Source organism: Rhinichthys klamathensis, unplaced genomic scaffold (assembly GCF_029890125.1).
Source record: "Rhinichthys klamathensis goyatoka isolate OS25496 unplaced genomic scaffold, OSU_Roscu_1.1 h1tg000058l_1, whole genome shotgun sequence".
NCBI classification, from domain to species: domain Eukaryota; kingdom Metazoa; phylum Chordata; class Actinopteri; order Cypriniformes; family Leuciscidae; genus Rhinichthys; species Rhinichthys klamathensis.
The window spans coordinates 187,501-210,605 of record NW_026606603.1 but is presented as its reverse complement, the minus strand read 5'-3'; the positions used below and the strand labels follow the sequence as shown (position 1 = coordinate 210,605).

At 37.8% G+C, this 23,105-nt stretch overlaps 2 protein-coding genes across 3 annotated transcripts in view; one reads left to right on the top strand and one right to left on the bottom strand.

The window, feature by feature from the left end:
* Positions 1–16,616, bottom strand: part of znf341 (zinc finger protein 341) — a 32,223-nt gene extending 15,607 nt beyond the window's left edge. Inside the window, exons 1-8 of one of the 2 annotated variants that reach the window (XM_056248761.1) lie at positions 16,537–16,616; positions 14,950–15,057; positions 13,658–13,839; positions 11,462–11,611; positions 7,746–7,952; positions 6,397–6,571; positions 5,827–5,920; positions 5,519–5,724 (exon numbers count right to left, since the gene is read on the bottom strand). In XM_056248761.1, the coding sequence (XP_056104736.1) occupies positions 5,519–5,724; positions 5,827–5,920; positions 6,397–6,571; positions 7,746–7,952; positions 11,462–11,611; positions 13,658–13,839; positions 14,950–15,057; positions 16,537–16,615 (1,201 nt within the window). In that variant the 5' untranslated portion in view covers position 16,616. The remainder of the gene's footprint in view (positions 1–5,518; positions 5,725–5,826; positions 5,921–6,396; positions 6,572–7,745; positions 7,953–11,461; positions 11,612–13,657; positions 13,840–14,949; positions 15,058–16,536) is intronic. The other variant, XM_056248762.1, reaches the window with a different exon arrangement.
* A 1,499-nt stretch (positions 16,617–18,115) lies between these two features.
* e2f1 (E2F transcription factor 1) overlaps positions 18,116–23,105 on the top strand; it is a 19,038-nt gene continuing 14,048 nt past the window's right edge. The window contains exons 1-4 of the mRNA XM_056248768.1: positions 18,116–18,800; positions 20,048–20,150; positions 20,972–21,191; positions 21,884–22,036. Of these exons, the coding sequence (XP_056104743.1) occupies positions 18,561–18,800; positions 20,048–20,150; positions 20,972–21,191; positions 21,884–22,036 (716 nt within the window). The 5' untranslated portion in view covers positions 18,116–18,560. The remainder of the gene's footprint in view (positions 18,801–20,047; positions 20,151–20,971; positions 21,192–21,883; positions 22,037–23,105) is intronic.

Genomic DNA, 23,105 nt, shown 5'->3' with positions numbered 1-23,105 from the left:
CTCACATACTGTTTAGGATGGATATTGTGGACACTGAGACGCAGGGAGAGCCATTTACTTCATAATGAATCAGCCGTTTGAACGAATCGAATGAATCAATGATTCAATGACTCACTCATCTAGACATTTACTGCCACCTACTGGCAGTTTTACTTTCTTATTTAGAGTATTATTTAATTAAAAAGTGATTTGTTTTTGTTTTTAAATCAAATGCAACACAGTTTGCTATCTAATTAAAACAGTGATCGAGATATTGCTTAGTTTCTTCCTGTCAGATGCTGTTTGACTTTTTTTGTCTGATTCCAGATCAGACACTGGTGTTGTTTGGAGCTGCCATGTGACTGTAGTTTCCCAGCATGCAGTTCTCTGCAGCTCAGACACAAACACAACGTGAGTCAGTGAACAGCAGGAGCTTTGCACAACACGATCGTTTCAAAGCTTGCAAAGAGGACCTTCAGTTTCAGTACCTTTATTAAAGATGAGTAATAAACCCAATATGTGTCACATTTTCCCATCTAACATCTACTGATAAGCATCTGAAATACAAGACCTGTGTCTCATATCTGATGACTTTGTGTCAGTTTTTCAAAAGATCAAATGGGTTTGTGTTTCGTTCAGAAGTTTGGGGTAAGTACCATTTTTAATGTTTCTGCTGCGTTTATTTGATCAAAAATACAGTACAAATTGTGAAATATTATTACAGTTCAAAATCAATGTTTTCTATGTGAAGATATTGTAAAATGTAATTCACTTATGTGATCAAAGCTGAATTTTCAGCATCATTACTCCAGTCTTCAGAGTCACATGATCCTTCAGAAATCACTCTAATATGATGATCTGATGCTCAAGAAACATTTCTGATTATTATCAATGTTGTGCTGCTTCATATTTTAGTGGAAACATTTGTTTTCATTATTCTTTGATGAATAAAGTTTTTAAAAAATCAGCATTTATTTGAAATAGAATATTTTGTAATATAAATATCTTTACTGTCACTTCTGATCAATTGAATGCATCCTTGCTCAATAAAAAACTCTAGAGGAGAAACATGGGATTACTTGATCATTTTAAAGGTGGATTGCGCAACTTTTCATGTTAAAAATACCTGTTTTTCTATCCTATACATGCTTAAAGAACTGCCTGATGGGCTGAATGAGCCCTTCTCTGCGCACTGAGATTGCCTCTATAATCCTGTACAGTAAAATATATAAGAGGGATTCGGGCTCGAATTTGAGACTGGGCGTGACGTCATGCACGTTCACGCTCACCAGGCTGTGTCTCGCAGGTTTGTGTATTCGCCGCCATTCTCCGCATCAGCGAAGACAACCCGTGCGTCAAAGGTAGAAGATGGATTCAAAGAGACCGGCTTGCTGGAGTTTATCAATCTCCATTTGAGATTTTTTATTTTTTCCCTCCTATTTTTATTCGACAAAAACAATGAGATTTTGATAAAGTTTTTATTTTTTAACTACATTTTACTCTCGTCTTGTTTTTTCAACGATATTGCATGTTGATATAGTCACGGTTATCTTTTAGTCTCATTAACACCTCATCTTAGTCATGGAAAAAAGGTCGTCAACGAACATTTTTCGTCATAGATTTCGTTGACAAAATTGACACTAGTCCTGCCCATACGTTGTCCGCCCTACAAATAATTAAAACTTATTGGAAATAGATCAAAAGATCAGTTTTAAGAGATAACATGATTGACTACAGGGGGACTTTAACCGGGAACACTTCCCATAAATCCTGATGTACTCGTTACATCATAAGAAGGATGGCGTCTACGCTAATATTAGTCTCTCTGTTTATCCCGAGGTTTACCGCAGTCCGCCGGATCCAGACCTGATGAAGAAGGACCTGCGCCTGGACACACACACACACACACACACACACTCCAGATCTGATGAAGAAGGACCTGCGCCTGGACACACACACACACACACACACTCCAGATCTGATGAAGAAGGACCTGCGCCTGGACACACACACACACACACTCCAGATCTGATGAAGAAGGACCTGCGCCTGGACACACTCAAACACACACACACTCCAGATCTGATGGAGGACCTGCGCCTGGACACACACACACACACTCCAGATCTGATGGAGGACCTGCGCCTGGACACACACACACACACTCCAGATCTGATGAAGAAGGACCTGCGCCTGGACACACTCAAACACACACACACTCCAGATCTGATGGAGGACCTGAGCCTGGACACACACACACACACTCCAGATCTGATGGAGGACCTGCGCCTGGACACACACACACACACACACACACACTCCAGATCTGATGGAGGACCTGCGCCTGGACACACACACACACACACACACACACACACTCCAGATCTGATGGAGGACCTGCGCCTGGACACACACACACTCCAGATCTGATGGAGGACCTGCGCCTGGACACACACACACACACACACACACACACACTCCAGATCTGATGGAGGACCTGCGCCTGGACACACACACACTCCAGATCTGATGGAGGACCTGCGCCTGGACACGACGACAACGCAGTCCTGAAGTGTCGACTAAAATAAAACGTTGTCCAACTGATTCCAGTTCACATGGATACGCGGAAGCGACAACAAATTCTGTATTATGAATTTTTAAGGCCAGACAAGTAATGTGTTGAGGTCAATATGTAGAGAAAGACTACACGCCTGCGCACATATATATTCAAACGCGCATACCTATAGACTAGACGCGTACTATGCATGTGAATTTCACAGATTCGCGTTTTTGAAGTTTACGTGGAGATGGTAACGTTTTTCAAAATGTTTCAGCGCTTGCACCTGGAACCGGTTTCAAGGTTTGCGTTCTCGAGCACAAACACTGTTGTGCGGATAAGTGTTTTCTGTTAGAACAGTGTGTGTTAGCGGTAGCTTGTAAGTTAATAACTAATGATCTTTACAACGGAAGTGAATCAATCAAAACTAACTTTATCTGGACAATAACTTTATTCTAGAGCTGCTGTAAAGCCTAAACTAATCTGTTACTGTAATCTATTATCACTGTAAAGCTGCTTTGAAACAGTTTATATTGTTAAAAACGCTGTATAAATGAAGGAGACTTGACTTTAAAGTGGAAGTCCACACTAGAGGCTTAGGGTGTTTTCACACCTGAGAGTCCACACCAAGGTCCGAACCAAAGTTCACGTTTTGATACATTTTATACTTTCAGAAAGTTTTGGTTTGGTTTCACACTGCAGTTATGCGAGCGCACTAAAGAACTTTACGTGACACACTCACGTCCTGTCGTCATCATCTGTGTGGGCTGCATCTCGACATTGATTGGTTTGTAAATGGACGTGTGTGTGTGACGTCAGCGTGTTGTCAATTCAGCGGGTAACTTTGACAACATGAATGAACAGACGCATATCGTAGCAACTATATTGTTATTTTTATGGCATAATTACCCGCAGCACCAACTATACACACGGCTAGTTCAAATTCGCCAAATGAACGTCCTCGTCGTGCGAACATTTTATCGAGTTGACTTCTTATGTCATCAGTAGGGGTGGAACGGTACACAGAAGTCACGGTTCGGTTCATACCTCGGTTCAGACGTCACGGTTCGGTACGATTTCGGTACAATGGAGTGAATAGCAAAACAAAAATGCAGAAGGCTTTTTTATAAATGTCTTAAGCCTTGTATTTTTTTAAATAAGTTTTATTAATAAAGGCAGAGAACCAGTTTATTTGTAGTGCACTGACAGTAGTTTTATATCATTAGTTTATTAATTAAATTATTAAAAAGACGAAAAGACCTTGAGATATGTTTGGTAATTGTACCTGAATGAATTTAAAATTAATTTGCTATTTCAGATCAATATATTTGTTTTCCTTCATTTTAATTAACCCTAACTTTATTCTCATCTGAATTATAAATAATTGATTTCCGTATAAAATAATACTACCATTAAAAACTTTTGTTAAAGGAGCTGTATGTAGGATTGTGGCCAAAATTGGTACTGCAATCACTTTCAAATTACTGTAGAGCGGTGTATCCCCTCCCCCTCCCCCCTGACTCGAGGTTGCCAGATAGGCTGCAGGATGCAGCAGGAATATAGGCTGCCACAAGGAGCTTTCAACTAGAGCAGAGCTGGCAACCCGGATGCCGAAACACTACTGACTTCGTGATTGGAAGATAGGTGGAGGGTGGGGCTTCAGGCCAAAACACAAGATGACAACATCAACATCAGTTGAGGGCTGCAACTTCACTTTTTAAATGACAATATCGTGGCCGTACTACTGTTGTCAGTGATATAAGTATTTGAAATGGACATGATTTCTTAATGTCTAGAGACACATCAGGGCCATTTTATGATTAATTGAAATACATTTCTTACATACAGCTCCTTTAACAGTTGTAGGTTACAGTTTGACAAGAGTTTAGAGTGTGACAAAAGCACAATGTTGTGTTTATTTGTGAGTGTACACAAATACAAGTAAACAATTTGCCGTTTTAATGATGTCCTGTATGAAAAAATGACGGAGTATGTTTTTATGTTTCCACTGTTCGATCGCTCTTGCCTCTCTCTCTCACACACACACACACACACTGTTCGATCGCACGATTCGCGGCGCGCCCGCGCCCCTCTCTCTCTTGCACGCGCGCACACACACACTGTTCGATCGCGCGATTCGCGCCCGCGCCTCTCTCTCTCTCTCGCACACACACACTGTTCATCGCGCCTCTCTCTCTCGCACACACACGTTCATCGCGCCTCTCTCTCTCTCGCACACACACACACACACACACACTGTTCATCGCGACTCTCTCTCTCTCGCACACACACACACACACTGTTCATCGCGCCTCTCTCTCTCTCGCGCGCACACACTCCAGCATTGCAATCTTGATCGCAGCCTGTTCATTGCTGCGTTCACAGTCACACCAAAAGCGAATAGAGCGAAATTTATCGCTATTTAAGAGGTTTTTTTTTATTTGTATGTGTATTCTCCGTGCAAATTCGTGCACCGAACCGTGACGCCCGTACCGTTTCGGTTCAATACGAATACATGTACCGTTCCACCCCTAGTCATCAGACCATACTTCAATTAAAAACCTTGTCTCCTCCTCCCCCCATGTGCCACGGCTCATTTCTCCTGCCAGCTTCTGTTTTTTTCGGCTATGCGGGAACCACAGGAACTTCCTGTAAAAGGTCTGAAAGTCCGAACCATACAGAAATGCTTTCACACTAGAAACGAACCAAACCTTTGTTCAGTTTGATCCGGACCGAGACTACCTCTTTTCGTCGGACCAAATTTCAGGTTTCACACCTGTCATTTTGATTCGGACCAAATTGGAAAGTCCGGAGCAAACAAGGTAGGTGTGAAAGGGCCCAGTGTGAAACCAAACCAAAACTTTCTGAAAGTATAAAATGTATCAAAACGTGGACTTTGGTTCGGACTTTCAGGTGTGAAAAAGCCCTTAGTAGCCCCTAGCTGGTCTGTAACTGACTCTGGACGGCCTCGTGTGATCTCACCTTGCTCGTGCTCCTCTTCCTCCGCTTGCTGTGAGTTCTGCTGGTGGCTGAGAGGAAGCACGCGGACAGTGATGGGCATCCTCGAGGCGGTGCTGTGAACGCCGGCGGGCCAAACCTTGTGCGTCTGCATGTGTTTCTTCACGTTAGACTTCTGGGCGAAGGCTCGGCCACACACGATACACTGAAACGGCTTTTCACCCGTGTGACTGCAGAGAGGACGAGGAGAGCGTCACCACGGCGCTGTTTACCTTTGAATTTCATGCCGTTAATATGAGTTTTAGACCCCTGATATAAATCGTATCATTTACCTTCTTATATGTTGCTGGAGGTCAAAGTTCTTGGTAAACACTTTGTCACAGTAATTGCACTTGAGCTTCTGGGCTTTTCCTTTGGTTTGTCCTGCTGGAACAAAATAAGGCTGTTTTTACTTTAAATAAACCAGTCATGTCACACATTTCCTTCAATGGGTGCTCTTGCCATTGTAAGTTTTGGTATGTTGGTAAGTTTTTTTTAATGTCTTTTAAAAATCTGCTCACCAAGGATGCATTTAGTTGAACAGAAATACAGTAAAAATTGTGAAATATTATTCCAATGTAAAATCACTGTTTTCTATGTGAATATATAGTAAAATGTAATTTATTCCAGTGATCAAAGTCTTCAGTGTCACATGATCCTTCAGAAATCACTCTAATATGACTAATTCAGATTTATATGACTATTTATTTGAAATAGAAATCTTTATTAACTTTGTCACTTTTGATCAATTTAACACATCCTTGCTGAATAAAAAAAAAAAACTTTGAACAGAACTATTTGCTTATTGAAACACACAGTGCATATTTCAGCAGGTTTGCTGGTGTAGATGATGTATAAACTACCATCCTGTGTTTTCTTGGAGGTTCTGGCTCTCTTAGGGATGATAACCTTGTCGTATTCGCCCAGCTCGGAGAGGCTCGTGCTGATGGTGCAGCTCTTGTTTTTGGCGGTGTGTTTTCCTGGACTGTAAACCGGAGCGGCGCTGAACACCTGGCCCTCCACACACTGACTGGGGATCTGTCACGTCAGGTCAGTAAATGCATCAGTATATCTATGTGCATATGTGTTTTTATTTATTAACCAGACAAGGCCTTGATTTATTAATAATATGCAACACCTATTTAATGCTGTTCACAAATACTTTTAGAGAGAATATAAATATTAGTGCTGTCAAATCGATTAATCACATCTAAAAAATGTGTAAATGTATGTATATATATATATGTGTGTGTGTGTGTGTATATACTGTGTATATATATTTACAAACTTTTGTTAGATGTATTAATGGCGATTAATCGATTTGACATTATAACAAATTTACTTACAAAGGCACAAATTTATTTTCAACCATTGTTGTTTTTGTAAAGTAAAACAAAAATTATTTTAAAAAATATATAATTTTAATTGAAATAAAGCTAATAATAATAACATAAAATAAAAATATACATGAAAAACTTAAATTAAAAATGTTGCAAGTAATGTTATTGTGCTACAAATACAAAACTAAAATAAATAAATTAAAGTTCGATAGAATAGAAAAACAAACTATTAGCAGTGCTGTTATTGTTAACTAACACTTAAACTTTTAAAAATAGTTTTCATTAATTAAACAGAGCTGAAAAAAGTCAATATTAGATGAAAAACCTCAAATTAAAAAACCTGAGAAAATTATGTTAAATGTTTTCTATGCAAATAACTGAAATAAAAAAGTGTAAGTTGAAGTACTAAAATTACTAAAACTGAAATAAAATAAATTAAAGCTAAAATAATATTAAAAAAACAAACTGATACAAATAACAAAAACACATATAATAATTACTAAACCTTAATCTAAAATGGAAATATAAAAATAAAATCAGATTCAAAATAATTAATTAAGTAATACCATGATGTTATATAAATAATAATACTAAAATAACACTTCCTACATAACAAAATTGCTAAACCTTAAGCTAAAATGAAAATAAAGAAGCTAAAAGCTAACTCAAAATATTAATAAATACTCTAATAGTGTATAAATAATACTAAAAATAACACTGTTATTTACATTAATAATCTAGGTAATAATAATATTCAGAACATGAAATTATATTAGTTCAGATTTTACAATCTCTGTCAAACTGTCAAAAAAAGCTGTATTTTAATACTGGTGAAATTAGCATGACGTTTGTGAGCGCGTGCGTTACTGTACCTGGATGGACTGGAAGGACTGAAGCCCCAGTGCGGGCACCTCCGCAGTCCCGCCTCCGGCCATAGAGGGCAGTGTGCTGTACACCTGCACCACTGAGTTACTGTGGCTGGAGGACACCTGTGAGGAGAGGGGCGTGGCCTGTGTGTGGGGGAGGGGCTGATGATGGTGCTGGAGGTACGAGGATCCCGCGTGCATGCTCAGATTGCTCTGAAAAACACCATGTCAAAGGTCACCATTTCATTTATCCAATCGAGTGTGCAACTGGTGAAGTGTTGAGTCCCAGCAAACTTACTGTAATCAATCAAACTGATTATTTATATAGTTAAAGCGAAAGAAATTGCATTTGTAGGTATGTTTTGCGACATTGTTCATTGTTATTAAGCAATAAGGCATAATATAATTTTTTTTTTATTACAACCATGTCATGTCAAAATTAATTATTTTCATAGTTATCGAAGTTTTTTTATTGAAAAACATAAAAAAAACATTATCTCAAATCATTTCGGAAAGCTGTATGCTATGCTAACTAAGCTAACTAAAAAAGCACTTAGAACGAGAAATGTTTCATTTCACAATCTATAACTTCAGTTATATACTAGTATATGAAACATATAAGTTAAAAACATTACTGGTCGTTATAACATAGTTCAAACGACTTGTATAATAAAGAGATATCTTATTTATAACCAGGCACTAAAGCGATTACCCATAAATTGTGCTGTGAACCAATCGGATCTCTTCACCACACAGAAAGCAAAAACTCTATTGATAACCTCTTATAACTTATAAGCTTTTAAATAAAGCTTTTGGTAATTGATGGTTTATGCTTTCCCATTTGCCATTGCATGTTTAAAACAATAATATCTTAGTAAAAACCTAAAGTAATATTGCCAAACTATATATCATTTGAAAGCTTAAAATCTCTTGTTTTCATATTTGGTGGCTGTTATCTAAAATAAATTACAGAGGAGCAGTAATTTATCAATTTGCAACAAGAATATTTCATATTCATTAGGAGTATTTAGGCCTTTATTTTGAAAAAACAATAAACACGAAAAATCATGAAAGATTGGTAGAAACCTCAGTTTGTTTTCATGCCATGAGTTCAAAAGATAACACCAATTCCATTTTATGAGAAAAAAAGGTCTGAAAATGTTTTAAATATAAAGAAAAATGTATGGATTCTCGATTTGTGATTGGCTGCGAGCTATAACGCTATAACGTAGTCTTTTTATGCATTTATTAGAGGTTGAATTCAAATCAAATACTGCCAAACCACCCATATTACTTCTGAATAGGATGTCTACTTCATAAATTGTATGAAAATGATGAAAATACATGGTTCAGATCACTCAAAACATATATGAAAATGGAGATGCCCTTATATGGGCAGTAATGGAGTCTAGTGAAAAAGTTGGGTACTGCGCCCAAATAAAATCTTACTGAAAGCTCATTTTTTTAGATATCAACCTAAAATTTGGAATACAACTTGTTCAGATTTTTGTCTTTAATTTTCTTGCAGTTTTAGAGTAAAATATATTTTGTAATATATATATTTTATATAAAATATTAATTATATTTTTACATTACACAATTTCATAAACTCAAACTTATATAACTTTTTTTCTGTTTCATTTTTTATAATTTCTAGACTTCTAAAATAATCTGGAAAATGTGTTCTTTAAAACAAGACCAGCCATAGGTCTATATTCCAAAGCATTCCTGAATTACAACCATTTAAGTTTGGATAGTGATTTTTATGTCTATGCAAAAAAAAAGGGGGGTGACAGTTAACAGGTTAACAGCAGAATTCATGGTGAAAAGCTTTATTACTCGTGATGCTTTACAGAAAACTCAACCAATCAGAGAGTCACGGTGAGCAAATTGTGCCAAAAGAGCTCTTTAGCTCCGCCCACTTCCATGAAGCACAGCTAAAGTCGAAAATACGCTCTCAAAATACTTAAATATTTGTGTTTTTATATATATATATTAGTGCTGTCAAACCGATTAATCTTGATTAATCCATCTAACATAAAAGTTTGTATACATATGTGTGTGTATGTATGTATTATATCTATATATATTGCAATAAACTTAAAATAGTTTCTAAAGATACAATCAACAACTACAAATAAAGTTGTATATTTCACCATCATTTTTTATTTGATAATATCATTAGCAATGCTTCATGAGATTGTAGTTCTTTTTCTCATTAAAGTCGTTAAGTTTAGAAAAAAAAAATTCCCCTCAAATCAAAGTTTGTAATGTAATGATTCTCCTCGTAGCTTCATGGCTTATTATGCTTTAACAAAGACTTTACGGGGGAAATGAATGGGGAAAATCCCTCCGGAACTAATGCTGTTGAAAAAATGGGCGGTACTAATGCACAATTCTTACTGTGCGTTCACACCGGACGCAGATCACGAAATTTACACGCGTCACGAGCGTCGGATTCGAAACCCGTTGGCGGCCATCTTTTTTATTTTGATCGAGCATTCATCGGGAGAGTCACCGCTCTGTATTTGCTCTGGAGAGCAGAACAGCGGCGTAGGGATCATCGTAGCCGTGTTTGTGTCCACCAGACCCTTCGGAGGCGAACCCAGTTTGGCGAGTTTCACCATTTGCTCGCTCCAGGAGCTGCGCCTGGATGACGGCCGCTTTCAGCGGTACTTCCGCCTGTCCCGCGCCCAGTTTGATGACCTGTTGTCCCGCATCGGAGCGAGGATCACCCTCGCCCTCATCCACCATTTATTTTTGTGTTGATGATAAATGGAGCCAGGCTCCAAAAGTGATTAACCTGTCCTGTGATTTTTTCTCTCTCTCACACACATCACTGTCCAGACACGAACTTATGCACTATAGTATGTTGGTTGTCTTTACATTATAATAATATTTCATATTATCTAGATATGGAATAAATAGCATTCAATACAAAATGAATGTCTCATATATTGAAATCAAGTTTTATGTGATAAAATATTTGCTTTGCTGTGCATTAGAACCACACAGGGATTTAGTCATATTACAAAATAATTTATTGAAGCATCCAGACACTTCACCACGTGACAGCAGCAAGCAGCTAAGCTCCTGATTGGTTAACGCGGCGCGAATTGACGCCAAAGTTCAGATTTTTCAACTCGGGCGGCAGACGCGAATTCGCGTCAAACGCTTGATGCACAAAAAGCACTTAATAAAATCATTAGCGCGTAACGCGCCAGACGCTCAATTCGCGCCATTCGCGCGAACTTGACGCGCGAATGAGGCGTATTCGCGTCTACCGCGGACTCTACGCCTCATTCGCGCCGCAGGAATTTTTTTCGCACATAACGCGTCTTTGCATTGACTTAACATTGAAATCACTCGCGCCTGACGCGCTATTCGCGTCCAGTGTGAACGCACCATTAGTCATTATGAAATCATTTATATGTGCACATTTTTTTTATTATTATTATTCATGTTCCTTGTAATCTTGAATCAGGATAACTTCCCCTTCCTCCTTCACAGCATCTCTTCTCTGATGACGAGGGCGGGGCAACCTGTCACTCACATCAGATCCACCAATAGCAGACCACAACCATCCAATCAAATCCACAAGCCCCGCCCCACATTTGTTCTTGTTTGAGAAGCCGTTTCACTCGGATATACGTCACAGTAGAGAAGAAAAGAATATCACAACTTTTGTTTCATGCCGACTTGACCCCTCACCCAGTGTTTACCTGGACGGATCCCTGCATGGCTGCCATTGGCTGATCCAGAGAGCTGAACGCTGATATGGCCGACATCAGAACCTCGTCACTGACCAACACGTTTCCCTGGACCAGCGTGTGTGTGAGCGGAGACTGCGGCACGGTGATGTACGTCGACACCTTGAGGAAAATACAAATCAATATTAGTACTCGATATCAGTCAGTCTCATGGTGGTTCATAGTGTCTGATAGTGTCTTATAGTGGTTCACAGTGTCTAATAGTGGTTCAGAGTGTCTCATAGTGTCTAATAGTGGTTCATAGTGTCTAATAGTGGTTCAGAGTGTCTCATAGTGTCTAATAGTGGTTCATAGTGTCTAATAGTGGTTCATAGTGTCTCATAGTGGTTTGTAATGTCTAATAGGGGCTCATAGTGTCTAATAGGGGCTCATAGTGTCTAATAGTGTCTAATAGTGGTTCCTAGTGTCTAATAGTGGTTCATAGTGTCTAATAGTGGTTCAGAGTGTCTCATAGTGGTTCATAGTGTCTCATAGTGGTTTGTAGTGTCTAATAGTGGTTCATAGTGTCTTATAGTGGTTTGTAGTGTCTAATAGTAGTTCATAGTGTCTCATAGTGGTTCAGAGTGTCTCGTAGTGGTTCAGAGTGTCAATTTCAGTCAGTCTCATCGTGGTTCATAGGGGCTCATAGTGTCTAATAGTGGTTCATAGTGTCTAATAGTGGTTCATAGTGTCTAATAGTGGTTCATAGTGTCCAATAGTGTTTCATAGTGTCTAATAGTGGTGCATAGTGTCTGGTAGTGGTTCATAGTGTCTCATAGTGGTTTGTAGTGTCTAATAGTGGTTCAGAGTGTCTAATAGTGTCAGGTGTGGTGGAGGTGAAAGGAGCGAGGACTCAGGTGCAGAGATGATGGGTTCTTTAATGATAATAACAAAACAAAAATACAAACAAAACTACCCCGTAGGGGAAAACAAATGACTTGACTTGACTTGGCTGACTTGACACAAGGGGTAACACACCAGGTACATACGACAACGAAACAGCACAGGACTGCAAACGCAGGGAGAATAAATAGGGAGACCAAACAAAGGAGGTAACGAGGGAGGAAAGGTGGGGCAAATGAATCAATCAGGTAATGAGGGAGGACAGGTGGGGCAAACAAATCAATAATCAGGTAACAAGATGGGAGGGGCTAGACAATCAACAGGGGAGCACATGGCACAAGGAAACATACATGACAAGCCATGTGCTCACACCAAACGTGACTTGAACACAAGCACATGGCCAGTAAAACCAATCACCAGCCATGTGCTCACACAAAACGAGACATGAACACGCAGCTAATGAAAACACTCATAAGCCACGTGTTCACACAAAACATGACACCATGAAAGCACACAGCTAGTGTAAAACACAAGCTGTGTGCTACACAGCACAAGACACGAAAGCACATGAAACAAGGCACAGACAAGATAAAACAGGTGTGTCAGGGCTCTGTCACAAAACCAAGAAATAGACTAGACAGAAGTGACAGAACCCTGACAAATAGTGGTTCAGAGTATCTCGTAGTGGTTAATAGTGTCTAATAGTGGTTCATAGTGTCTGATAGTGGTTCATAGTGTCTCATAGTGGTTTGTAGTGTCTAATAGTGGTTCATAGTGTCTAATAGTGGTTCAGAGTATCTCGTAGTGGTTAATAGTGTCTAATAGTGGTGCATAGTGTCTGATAGTGGTTCATAGTGTCTCATAGTGGTTTGTAGTGTCTAATAGTGGTTCATAGTGTCTAATAGTGGTTCAGAGTATCTCGTAGTGGTTAATAGTGTCTAATAGTGGTTCAGAGTGTCTCATAGTGGTTCATAGTGTCAATTTCAGTCAGTCTCATTGGGGCTCATAGTGTCTAATAGTGGTTCATAGTGTCTCATTGTGGTTCATAGTGTCTAATAGTGGTTCATAGTGTCTAATAGTGGTTCGTAGTGTCTGATATAGTGTCTCATAGTGGTTCATAGTGTCTAATAGTGGTTCATAGTGTCTGATAGTGTATCATAGTGGTTCATAGTGTCTAATAGTGGTTCATAGTGTCTAATAGTGGTTCTTAGTGTCTAATAATGGTTCATAGTGTCTAATAGTGGTTTGTAGTGTCTAATAATGGTTCATAGTGTCTAATAGTGGTTTATAGTGTCTCATAGTTGTTCTTCAGCAGGTGAGCTGTACCTGTCTGTTAGAGGGTCCAGTGCTGATGGACGGGACGGAGGTGTATGCGTTGTTGGAGGCCAGAGAGACGGTGGCCAGAGACGGCGTGTTGGACTGACACTGTTCACGCTTGTGTGTCATGAACGCCGGTAAAGAGTTGAACTGCTTCTTACATTTCCCACACAGAAAGACGTCATCATCATCTGCAGGTGTCATGTGACATACAAGAATAATCACAGAGTTTTGAGAAAAAAGAACGGACTGAAAAAGCATTCAGAAATGCATAATTACTATGTATATACTACAAATCAGTGTTGTTATTAACTAAAACTAAAATATTATGAATTGATTTAGGTATTTGAAATAAAGCTGAAATAAAATAAATATTAGACAACTAACTGAAATAAATAAGTTGAAGTGCAAAAATTACAACTAAATAAAAAGACAAATGAAAATGACAAAAGCAAATTATTACTAAAACTTAAACTAAAATAAAACTAAAAATATATAAAATATTTTTAAATATATTTAAAAATCATTATATATGTATTTACAAATTGTATCATTAGTTGTTATCAATAACTAAAACTATTATTAATCCTTTTAGGTAATTAAAATAAAGCTGAAATAAAATATATTTAAATATTAGATGAAATGAAAAACAAATGTTAACTTAAATAAATAAGTTTAAGTACTAAAATTACTAAGACTAAAACTGAAATAAAAATAAATGACATCTAAATAGAAATGTAAAAAAAATTAAATGCAAAAACGCATGACAAAATGACTAAAACTTCAATTAAAATTACAATTAAAACAAAATAAAAAAAATATTTTAAACAATACTAAGAAATATTTAAATACTACTAAATATTTAAATCAATACTATGTATATAAATATCATTGTATCATTAACTAAAACAATTACTAATTGTTTTAGGTAAATTAAATATGAAGCTGCAATAAAATATAAATATTAGATAACTTAAAAAACCCTGAAACCTAACTTAAATAAAATAAGTTAAAATTGAAATGATAAAATGACTAAAATTGAAATATACAGTATATATATATATATTTAAACCTTAAAAGAACTAAGAAAAAATTCAAAAATAAATAACCAAATTACTAAGACTTAAACTAAAATTAAAATATTTCAAAATAAAAGCTAATTCAAAATATTAATAAATACTATAATAGTATATAAATAACACTGATACAAATGCACACTTTGCCTTTAACAGACAGGTTACATATACTACATTATGATAAACTAGAATTTGTAATCATATAAATGCATGAATGAGTCTCACCCATTGGCTGGATGGTCGTTCCTGAGACATTCTGTGAGCCCGGGTCCAAAACACCACCTTGACTGTCTAACAATGACTGGACATTGAGCACCGTCTGATTGTCCATGCCTTAAACAGGACAAATATGACATAACCAATAAATCAATCCATCAATTATTCAACAAACCAACCACTTACTACCTGACAATGTGGCCAGTTCAAAATCCATTACTGGACTATTACTTGAGTTATAGTATTAATAATCATTATGACTCTCTGGAATACTTGATTCTAATTGGTCAAATTGGTAAAATGACACTAAACTGATTCTCAAGCACTTGTTTCCTACATATCTGTGCTAGTTAGTTGTCGTTAAGTCCCTTTCTTTGCATATATATTATGATTATTGAAACTAAAATCAATATTTCACACTTATTTCCTTTTTATTATATATTTATTATTTATTTGTTTAATTAATTCTATATACAGTATATAGTCCTGTCAAATCGATTAATCACATCTAATGTCTAAAGTTTGTATATATACTGTATATGTGTGTGTGTGTGTGTGTGTATATATATATATAGTATATGTGTGTGTGTATAATATATACACATATATATATATATATATATATATATATACACACACACACACACACAGAGAGAGAGTACTGTATACATACATTATATATTTACAAACTTTTATGTAAGGTGTGATTAATCAATTTGACAGCACTATATGTATATATAGTATATACACCGTGTTGGTGTAATGCATTACTTAATAATTTATTACTGCAATTTAATTACTTTCCCCTTGAAAAAGTAAAGTATTATTATTTAATTACAGTTACTTCTGATGTAATTGCATTAAATACTGTATAGACTAGAACAATTCTATATAAAACAATAGTGGGTTTAACATCTAATGTTAAATGTATGTTTTTAATGTAACATTCTCCCTTTAAACACTTTGGTCAGTTTAAGAGCAATTTATGCAATTTTATATTATTTATTTGAAATAATTAAAAGAGCAGTTTCATGTCCATCCTTGATATACATACACAAACACCAATCATTTAAAAGATTATCATAGAATCAAATGACCATTTCCTTCTATCATACTACCAAGTCTACCATCAGTTTAGGAAAAGAGAACATCTGTAACATAAAATCAATCAATTGTGGACACAAACATAACTACTTATACTTATATGAATAGCTATTTCCGCTTAAACATGAGAGAGTTCGTGTGTTTAGTGGCTTTTCCAGTGACGTGTCTCTCTCCCTCCGCCATGATCGCACGAGGCTGTTATTCTGATCGCTCTTCCTCCCTCCTCTACATCAATCTCTCCTCAGATACTTCAACTCAATACATCACATACACCGCGACCCTGTGCTATTATTATTATTATTTAAAAATTATTTTAAAAATACTCTTTTACTATTCAAACACAATGACATTTACATGAAGCGAAACAACTGTGTAAAATGTGTTTCTTTGGCCTGTTCGTGTCGCGCGCGCATGCATTCTCACTGCAAACATCAAATAATACATTATATTTTGTGCATATGCAGGAGGATTTTAAATAAAGTGCATTAATACCTTCCAGAACCTCAAATATTGCCTGCGCCATCTTGTAGCTCCTCTGTGTATAACGCCAGCAGTGGGCGGGGTTTATCATTATTATTACAATATTACAATCATTCACACTGAACTGAAAGTTTACATGTTTTAGATAGATAGATAGATAGATAGATAGATAGATAGATAGATAGATAGATAGATAGATAGATAGATAGATAGATAGATAGATAGATAGATAGATAGATAGATAGATAGATAGATAGATTTTTTTTTATTTGACAGTGGCCCTGTTACATATGTTACATGTAGTTATTATAGTAATAACAGTCAATTGTGCATATGCAACTGACCCTAAACCAAACCTTAACCCTAACAACCTTAATTATATAGAAAGTATGTAGTTAATTACTATTACTTAGTAGTTAATTGTATAACACTGTAACAAGCACACCTTCAAATAAAGTGTAAACTGTTACTAAGATGTCTATGTTTTTTTATACATAAAGGACTTAAAGTGAATTAAAGCTTTAATAATCTTTAAATAGATGTTTTAATAAATTACAATTAAATGTGAAATATATATTCATATATATTTAATTAGTCTAAATCATCTTTCTAATGTGTGTCAAAACAACATGATTTAAATTGTATTTGATATCAAATTAATGCTGACTACAAAGATCACATAGACTAATAAAATTCACAACAATTTTATAATTAGGGACCCAAAAAGCTTTATTGCACGATTAGATGAAAAGATAAGCAAGATGGTTCTTTATTTCTCTATATATTTATAATGACATTTCCAACTGATTGAAGTGACTTTCATAACGACGTTGTTTATCTATCATCATTACTCATTCAAAAAAAATAGATACAATAAAATAAATCCAAAGGCGTGCGTGAAAATGTAGTTTTCCATTCAAACAACTCTTATTTTTAAAACAAAAATAACGCGCAAAAAAAACACACAAAAAAAAACACAGGACGCCGTTGAGTGACAGCTGCTCCAGCCAACCAACGGCCTGGGAACTCTGACGCGAGGCGCGAAGGACGCCACTTCTCAGCCAATCAGTGCGCCGCACACTGGCACGTGCCAGTTTCGCGGCAAAAAAGATTTGGCGCGTAAAGCTTATAGCAGGTTCCGATCAGCTGGAACACAAAAAACAACAACAACAAAAGTGATTCCGGTCGCGTCGCGCGCAGGGACAGTCGGACCGCACCTTCCCTCTGTGGCCATGGAGTTAAGCATTTCATGAGCGAAGATCTGGGGGTTATTTTGAAGTTATTGACAATACTTCCTGGATGGAGTCATTAAAAAGGACAAAAGCGAAGGATATTTTGGATTAAAGTTTCAGAGGAGTACCGAAACCGGACTTTGGCTTTGTTCAACATCTGGATCGGGTTATACAGTTATTTTTACTTCATCTACAGCCATTTTACCATATTAATTACACCTTTTTTAACACGTTTACCAATGCTCACGTGAGAACAAACGTTGTTTCTCTTGAAAATACCGCAACAACATCATTAATTTGAGGATTATACTGAATGCGTCCATGTTTTATGCACTTTAAAAGTTGAATTTGCATTGCAGCTTGTTTGTGATGTTGTTTATTTATAGTGGACTATTTGTTATGCTTTGCTGCCATTTTCAAAAGCACTTCCTTAAACAAAGGATTCACAACTATAAACTCATCAGGCATGTGAAAAACATCTCAAGTGTTTATCAATAACATGCATGGCGTAATCCTTAACTTTTACTAGAGTAAAGTGGATATTTTAGTTTTGCACCCTGAGGTTGACCTACATTTCTGGCCTTGTGGTTCGGGAGTCTCACCCATACGTTCAGCCCAGGCCTGTTTTTATCATGCGTTTCAGTGTGCACTTGTGTGAAACCTGTCAGAACATGGTTTTTACATCTCCACTGAGTCCAGTGCTCTCTCTTGTGCATGCATTTTAAAAAAGCAACCCGTTCCCATGCGCTGAAGGATTGAGAATAAACCCGGAGCCCAAGTAACCCCCTGCTGTTTTAGCACGATATGTCTGAGAGTTTTATATCGGGTCAGACCTCGGAGGATCTGCTGGCTGATTTTGAGTCTCTCTTGAACAATGGCAGCATTGATCTTAGTGAAGATCATCAAATCGTCATCATCTCCACCCCGGGCACGGCCTCGACCAGCTCTGCCACGGGGGACTTCTTGCTGTTCGCCACCCCGCACCACAGCGCCACGACCGGCACGACCCTGGACCACAGGAGACCCGCTCTGGGCAGACCACCGGTGTGTGTGTGTGTGTGAACTAGAGCCTTTGGGGTTCCACCTCACATTCTGAGCATTCCAATCAATCATTTATTTCTAGAGCACAACCAAAGTTGACCAAAGTGCTTTACAAAGACAAAAAAAAACACAAGTAGTAAAAATAATATACCAAACGAGCCAAAATAAGTAATACGCAATCAGTAAGAATAAAAGAGAAACACACTATGGAGTGTTAAAGGGATAGGTCACCCCAAAATGAAAACTCTGACAGTAATTACTCTCCCTTATGTTGTTCAACCCCGTAAGACTTTCGGTCATCTTCAACACAAATGAAGATATTTTTGATTAAATCTGAGAGCTGGATCATTCCTCCATAGTCTTCTAAAGGATCGAAACTGACCGGCCCAGAAAAGTTATGAAAGACATCGTTAAAATAGTCCGAGTGACTACAGCGGCTCAATCTTAAGTTTATCAAGCGACGAGAACACTTTTTGTGCGCAAAAAAACAAACAGAAATAACGACTTTATTCCACTATTCATTTCCTTCTCTGTTGGCCTCGAGTGAGTTCACGTAGTGTAACAGCGCAGCGCTTCTGGGTTGTACGTCACACGGAGGCTCACTATTGGCCGACGCTGGTCACGTGTGTGTGTGTGACGTACAACACAGAAGCGCTGCGCTGCTACACTACGTGAAATATCACAGCCCACAGAGAAGAACATGAATAGTTGAATAAAGTCGTTATTTTTGTTTGTTTTTTGCGCACAAAAAGTATTCTCGTCGCTTGATAAACTTAAGATTGAGCCACTGTCGTCACTCGGACTATTTTAACGATGTCTTTAATAACTTTTGGGCCGGTCAGTTTCGATCCTTTAGAAGCCTATGGAGGAGTGATCCAGCTCTCAGATTTCATCAAAAATATCTTAATTTGTGTTCTGAAGATGAACGAAAGTCTTACGGGGTTGAACAACATGAGGGAGAGTAAATACTGACAGAGTTTTCATTTTGGGGTGAACTAACCCTTTAAGGGTGAGCCAGTAAGTCTTAAATTCCATTTTGGAATGTTCACCTCTGGAAGTTCCGTGTGGCTCGGTGTTCCAGATCTGACCCGGTGACCCACATGCTGCAGGTTCAACTCCAGAAGGAGTGGTTCATGATGACCTTCAGATATAAGTTCAGCTCGGATTAGTAATGGTTTTATGTTGTTATTAGAGTAACATTACTGTTGTAGACATGGATTTGAAGATGTTGTTGTTCTCTGTGACTGTAGGTGAAGAGGAAGCTGGATTTGGACAGTGATCACCAGTACATCTGCACGTCTCGATCGGCTTCTCATGGACCAGCTCCTCCAGCTACACCCGCTCCACCCAGAGGTACTGACGCCTGGCACTGTGCTCCATATTAATAGATACACTAGCGTTCGGGCTTGTTTGAAGTCTCTCTCTATTTACACAGGAAAATATGAAATATTGCACTTTAAAATAGCTGTTTTCTATGTGAATATACAGGTGAAACTCGAAAAATTTGAATATTGTGCAAAATTTCAGTATTTCAACTTGAGGTGAAACTAATATATTATATAGACTCATTACATGCAAAGTGAGATATTTCAAGCCTTTATTTGTTATAATTTTGATGATTATGTTTTACAGCTTATGAAAACCTTTTCACAATATTCTAATTTTGAATTTGGGGTTTTCATAAGCTGTAATCCATAATCATCAAAATTATAACAAATAAAGCCTTGAAATATCTCACTTTGCCTGTAATGAGTCTATATAATATATTAGTTTCACCTTTTAAGTTGAATTACTGAAATAAATGAACATTTGCACGATATTCACATTTTTTCGAGTTTCACCTGTATATTAAAATGTAATTTATTCCTGTGATCATTTCAGCATCATCCAGTCTTCAGTGTCACATGATCCTTCAGAAATCACTCTAATATGATGATTTGATGCTCTAGAAACATTTCTGATTATTATCAATGTTGATTTTTTGAACGAATGGAAAGACCACTTATTAAAAAAAAAACATTTATTTGAAATAGAAATCTTTTGTGACATTATAAATGTCCTTAGTGTCACTTTTGCTTCATTTAATGCATCCTTGCTGAATAGAAGTGTTGATATCCCTCCTCCTACTGTAGTGCAGATCTGTTTTTAACATGAAATCTGCTTTTGTTGTTTAGTCCCTAAACTGGCCACGGAGAAGTCCCGCTACGACACGTCTCTGAACCTGACCACGAAGCGGTTCCTGGACCTCCTGGCTCAGTCTCCAGACGGGGTGGTGGACCTGAACTGGGCGTCTCAGGTGCTGGACGTCCAGAAGCGGCGCATCTACGACATCACCAACGTCCTGGAGGGAATCCACCTGATCTCCAAGAAGTCCAAGAACAACATTCAGTGGCTGTAGGTTCTTCACTGTGTGGTTGTTTATTTGCATGCAGGCTTTGAAATGAACACCCGCAAATGCTGGTCAAATCAACTGTGGCGAGTAACGCTCTCAAACCACCAGCCAATGTGGTGTTACTTAATATATTAACTCTATATTACTCTATTACTCTACTCTATATTGCTGGGGAAGTTCGTGTAAGCAAATCTGCGCAGATTTAGAGCAAATACTCAACTCGAGTCCTCATGATATATTAAACACAGAGTATTGCGCAGAATTCATTTCTGGCTTACTTGAACACACACGTCACTGCACAACAGATAACGGCACGCTTGTTCATTTGCACTGGAGCAATAGCGAAGATTAAAAGGCATTTGGTTAACAGAAAACACATTGTTATTTTCCAACATTATACTTTGTTATTGATCTGTCCAGCTAAAACACATTTTTGGTGATGATAGCATGGCTGACAGGATTTTGTTTGAATAAGAAATGAATGTATGAAATCAAAATTTTATAATATATATATATATATACAGTGTATATACTGTATATACATAGTTAATCTGGTTCATTTCTTTTCTTTCTTTTTTTTGGCTAGTAGAAGTTCTGAATGGCCGGTAACTTAAAAATTTAGTAGCCAAATTGGCCGGTGTGTGAAAAAGTCAATTTCAAGCGCTGTGTGTGTGTGTGTTTGCTGTGTCCTCAGGGGGAATCGCATCGACGGGGCGTCCGTGGCCAGGTTTCAGGAGCTCCAGAGGGAAGTGTCCGAGCTCACGGAGGCCGAGGAGAAACTCGACGAGCTCATTAACAAATGCAGCTTACAGCTACGGCTCCTCACAGAGGACACACACAACAAGAAATATCCTTCATCTCAAGCGGCCTATCATACACCCGGTGCAATGCAACAAAAAAAACCTAAAACTTTTTTGCTAGTTTCAGCCCGACGCAGTTTTCATTTTTTCACGTCCTGCGCCTCGTTGTTTAAATAGTGAATGCATTTGCGCCCGTTTGTTCGCCCATGGCCTGCTGGTCTGAAACCGAGGTGTGTTTGTTGGCGTGTTGCTATTTTGAGGAACTGAAATAGACTGAGCCGTTGACCAACTGAACCTGCTCTAGAGTCAATGGCACAGTATATTTTGTTATTTAAAGGGTGCATTAGTAATGTGCGCCTATAGGCAGGTCCACAACGCTCATACACTCTGCTTATTACACACACACACACACTCTGCTTATTACACACACACACACACACACACTCTGCTTATTACACACACACACACACACTCTGCTTATTACACACACACACACACACACACTCTGCTTATTACACACACACACACACACACACTCTGCTTATTACACACACACACACACACTCTGCTTATTACACACACACACACACACTCTGCTTATTACACACACACACACACACTCTGCTTATTACACACACACACACACACTCTGCTTATTACACACACACACACGCTCTGCTTATTACACACACACTCTGCTTATTACACTCACACACCCTGCTTATTACACACACACACTCTGCTTATTACACACACACACTCTGCTTATTACACACACAGGGCACACAAACTAGCCAAATATTACAAATAAAAGGATTACAATGTAAAAGATTAATATTGTGTACATAAAGATATGGTGGAATCCGGCTTGTCCCGTAAATGGTCTGCTTGTGCTTTAACCTCACACACACACACACACACACACAGCTTTAACCTCTCGCATGAGCAGATCCGTTTCTTCGCTAGAGACGCGTTCAGTTTTTCTGCAAACTCCTCGATGTAAATAGCGATCCGCCGTGACGCGAGCGCAACTGGCTCTTAAAGGGAATGTGAGATGAGACTCTGATTGGTTTATTGCACGTTACGCCCAAAACACACCCATTACTCATTAAGAGA